This window comes from Eptatretus burgeri, chromosome 16, assembly GCF_056783735.1.
Source record: "Eptatretus burgeri isolate ZD-2024b chromosome 16, Ebu_testis_v1, whole genome shotgun sequence".
In the NCBI taxonomy this organism is placed as follows: domain Eukaryota; kingdom Metazoa; phylum Chordata; class Myxini; order Myxiniformes; family Myxinidae; genus Eptatretus; species Eptatretus burgeri.
Genome location: NC_140976.1, coordinates 30068488 through 30072984, shown reverse-complemented (window position 1 = coordinate 30072984; position 4497 = coordinate 30068488). Strand labels below are relative to the sequence as shown.

The following is a 4497-nucleotide window of genomic DNA, read 5'->3' as shown; positions in this document are numbered from 1 at the left end:
ATAGGGCTAAACTAATATATAGCAAGATATGTCAAAAAGTTCTGGATGGATGCGAACAAAACTTGGTGGACAGGTTGGGTGTGTGGCAAGGACGAATTGTTTCGATTTTGGTGAAGATCCGAATCTATATCTGTATATGAGAATTATTTAGTTTTTTTAAGTAATTCTTCACCTTTGAGAGATAGGGCCAAAAACAATATAGTACTGTATAATATATAGCATGATATTTAAAAAATGTATTGGGCCTGATAAGTTCTCGTGAATCAGGCATTAGGTGGCGGAGGTATGCGCTCCACCCAGTGCCCTTCTCGTTATTCATGTGAACGTTTTCTTTAATTCCATTACATTGGATGTGACGTGAATGTATTGCTGTCAGCCGATGATCCTGATGCTCCAACAAGTGCTCGAAGCGATTCGTATCAGGGTCTTTGAAGAACCTGAGAGAGAAGTTGGGTGCATTAAGCTTCCTTTTCCATGGGACTGTGGTTAAAGGGTAGGTAGCACCATCTCCTTGAAATCATTTTCTTCTTTCCTTGCATCAGTCTCTAAATCTACAACAGGATGAAGGTCTCCTTGAACTTCATGTTCAGAGGTCATCACACTTGCCACTGCAGATTGGAGATCAGAGAGAACAACTTGAACCCTCTCATCAGCCACTGGAGAAATAAACAAGTTATTCACCAATCAACCCAAATCTCAATGCTGCTTTGTCAGTACAATGACAAGAGAAGAATCTTCAAAATATTAAAATCTACCCTGAAGAATCGAGACGTCTTTCACCGAACACAAACCCACTTTTTCCAGTGGAATGTATTTGCTTATTCATACATATCAACGTAAACCAGAGGGGACACTAAACTGTCATGTCTCTTCTTAAGCAAAGATTGGACTTTGCTGCACTGTGGCGTCTCCAATTGGATAAGAACATGCTCAGGATTAATACGGATGGAGCAATGCAGAAACGGTGGTCCTTCCTTGAGAGGCTAGCTTTGCGATGTGGTTGGCCAAGAAGAAGTCGTGTCTGATGGTGAGCCCGATTTCAAAACACACTGCTATTCAATTCATATCCATTTCATTAACTCCACCACATGAACATTACTCCCATGCTCCCCTTACTCACCCCCCCTTCTGCCCCCCTCCCCCCTCCCAAGTCTCTCCACAAAATGATTCCGAGCTTCATGCAGGGTTTATCAAGAACTTTATTTGGTGATGGACTGAAAAAAGTAAAACATCCATGAATGTAACAAGTTTGGCAAACAAACCGAACAAAGCAAATGCCTAACATCTGTGTAAAAGGGGTGCACACGATGGACGAATACCTGCATCTCGGAAAGAAACTCCGACGTGTATTCAGCCATGGATGCGGAGAAACAAAGGGGAGGAAGCTGCAGACCGATTGTCTTTCTCAAAGTGTCTGAGCCTTAATTTTCTTTAAAGATATTTATAAGACGTGTAAACACACGGTAACTATGTACAAAGGCATTGTACAAACGTGGTCGAAATTATGCATCGGCGCATGTATTGTCAAAACCCTTTGAGAGCCCGTTGGGGAAAAACAATAGAAAATGCAAAAGCAATAAAAAGTTTGAACTACAACGTGAAAAGTAAAACAAGTATTCTAGAATTCTTACAGAAATGCAAACATCCAAAAGAAATAAAAACGAACTTGAAAACGCCCGTAACAGTGACGAATCAACAAATCGATCCGAAACATCCAAAACAATGTGCAGAGGATCATGGGAATAAACGACAAAGGGCTTTCGTTACAAGACAATGGTTGCAAATCCTGTGCAGGTCGGTACAAAAACGCGTGACGTTTACATCGCAGCGAGAGGCACTATTATTGAGAAGCTTGACTATTGTCGCTCGATACTCAAAGACCCTGAACTTTGGGATATGCGGCGGACCGGGCTGCAGAAGGTCTGCGTTCACCTGGCGGAACTTGCGCGCCGGAGGGAGGGTTGGAAAAATGCCTCGCGCCAAACCAGGAGGCCACGAACAATGCAACAACATTAGGAGAAGTGTCAGCGTTTACATCTGACCTGATAAGGCCACGGACATCTTTTTACTGCACACCTCGGCACGGCGTGAGGATTTGGAGGAAAAATACGACCCATCCCTCAACCCTCACGACCCACCCACCCATTCACCCCAGAACCCAACAGGTATGACAACGTCGACCAGAAACGGGCCACAATACTCTTCCGATACGTCGGAGGCTATCCTTCAAAGCAGTGTGCCATTTCTTCATTGTGAGCATCAGTCAAAGGGAAAATAATATATATGTATTTAAAAAAAAAAAAAAACTACTTAAAAACAACTTTGGTTAAAAGGGTGTCAAACAAAATAAAATAAAAGATGACAACCTGAAAACTGATAGAGTTAAGATTTTGGGAAAGGATTTCAAGAGAGTCTTGAGAAGTGGAAAAACAAACAAGAGGTGAAAACGAAATACAAAATAAAAAATATCCACGCCAATTTGTTCAACTTCATACCCATCACTTTGGTCTTTCCTTTTTTTTTTTCTTTTTGAAGAGAAAAGAGAAGCTAGCGATCGAGCGGCGCTTTAACGTCGCCACCGAACTCGACGGATGAAGAAATGCTCTGCACGTCTCAATTAATAGCGAAACTTGAACGTCGTGAAAAAATTCTCCAATCGAGATTGCGAGTGATGGTGCTATGAACATATTTACATGGCTTCAGTGTTTTCAAATCAACTGTGCGCTCTCACTTCGTTTCGAAAAGCTTACACGGGGCTATAAAACAAGGTACGCATGGCCTTGGGAGGAGTCGCCGTTTCTGTTGCGCAGTGCATCCATCATTAAGAGCCTCGTTCTGTACAGCAGTTACAAAATCCAAACAACCCATTTACACACATTCTAGCCACCTAGGATCTTCACCCTGGCATGTCACACCGAACGGCGGGCCCTTTCAGCGCCTCGCCGAGGGGTGAGGGAATGGTTGCTCGGCGGCATGCACGCTCAGCTCCCAGGAATTCTCCGACAGCCGATTAAGTTTTTTCATCGGGTTTTCACGGCCTTGGGTCTGAAGGCTTCGGGTTTGATGACAGCGGAATGAGCATGAATGTCGCTCCATGCCAAAATAAGCTCAATCAGAGTCTGTGATCTCGTCGTACTCCTTGCATAGCAGGGGCGCCATCTTCTCACATTCAGCCGTACACCGCTGGCCGGGCGATGGGGCTTGTGTGGGTGGACCGGCGGCCGGGCCTGAAGGAGACGCCACAGGGCCGGCCGTCCGCATCATTAGCGCGTTGTAGGGAAACTGAGTAGAACCTGCACAAGGACAGCAAGAAAGAAAAAAAATTCAGGCAAGGCGACATCCTTAACCAGGCTCTACTTCTCAGCAACTCAACATCACGTGAGCAAGATTGTCAATTAAAGGATTACAAAATTGGATTAAACGTCGTGGAACTGGTTGAAATACATTTTAGAAAACGTTCATTACATCTAGTATTGACTGTGCATCGGTAGACAAAATTGAGCAGTACAAAGGAGTAATTGAGTTGGTCAAAATAAATCTCTCCAGTATTATTTTTGGAGAATCCCAGAGTCTAGTGGGTACAAAGCACAAATGCAATGCGATGGAAAATGCTCAGCTGGGTCTTCGCAGCAGCAGGTGAAATTCATATCAATATCAGTGACCGTTTCCTCCCTAAATCCCTAGGCCCGATGACAAAAGAGCTTCTCATTACCAGCAGTGATTGACGAGTCATCCCACGTGCTGGTGGTTGTGATCTGGCCACCAGAGAGCCTCTGGTCTTGGGAAGGTGATATTGGGCATTGGGATCCATCACAAACGGTCTCTTGAGGGGCTGTCATTGGAGGTGAACCCCCTAACGAAGGAGAGGGGGCTGATGAGGGATCCACACACGCAGGAGACCGTGACTTTCGACCTCCTGTCTTTCCTCCCACAACCTTAATTTTACTTGAAGCTGGAGAGGGGGGAAAAATGATAATAAAGCAAACAAGATTAGGTGGAGAAGAAAGAATATTTCACATATAATACAGGGTGTCCACAAAGGCCTTGTGAAACTTTGAAGTTTTATAACTTTTAATGTACACATGAGAGAAACAAAGTATAACTGGTGCATGCAAGCATATGTATATGCATATTGTGTGGCAATGGGGAGGGGAGAGCACAAAGTGGTATGGTTGGGGGGGATTGACAGGCTAAGAAAGTGAGGGGGAAATAAGGGGAAGAATGTGGGAGGAGGGGTGGTGAGGTGAAGAATGATATGGGGGAGGGACAAGTGAGGAAACGCAGAAGGTTGGGGGAGGTGGTGGCTCATGGAGGCAGAGGTCGTGGTTGGTGGAGGCCGAGGACATGGTGGTGGTTTGCGGAGGCCATGGTGGTGGTTGGCGGAGACCATAGCGGTGGTTGGTGGAGGCTAAAATGTGGTTAGTCAAAAAGGTGAAGGCTGGGATGCCATGAAAGATGGAAAGTTAAGAAGATGAATAAAGGTTGGGTGAAGTTGGA

At 44.8% G+C, this 4497-nt stretch overlaps 1 protein-coding gene across 10 annotated transcripts in view; it reads right to left on the bottom strand.

The window, feature by feature from the left end:
• Positions 1-1181: 1181 nt before the first annotated feature.
• The window catches only part of LOC147010801 (nuclear receptor corepressor 1-like), a 235638-nt gene continuing 232322 nt past the window's right edge, over positions 1182-4497 (bottom strand). For all 10 annotated transcript variants that reach the window (XM_085858629.1, XM_085858622.1, XM_085858626.1 and 7 more), the window contains 2 exons: positions 3713-3952; positions 1182-3293 (listed from right to left, as the gene is read on the bottom strand). In XM_085858629.1, coding sequence (XP_085714755.1) covers positions 3109-3293; positions 3713-3952 — 425 coding nt within the window. In that variant the 3' untranslated portion in view covers positions 1182-3108. The remainder of the gene's footprint in view (positions 3294-3712; positions 3953-4497) is intronic.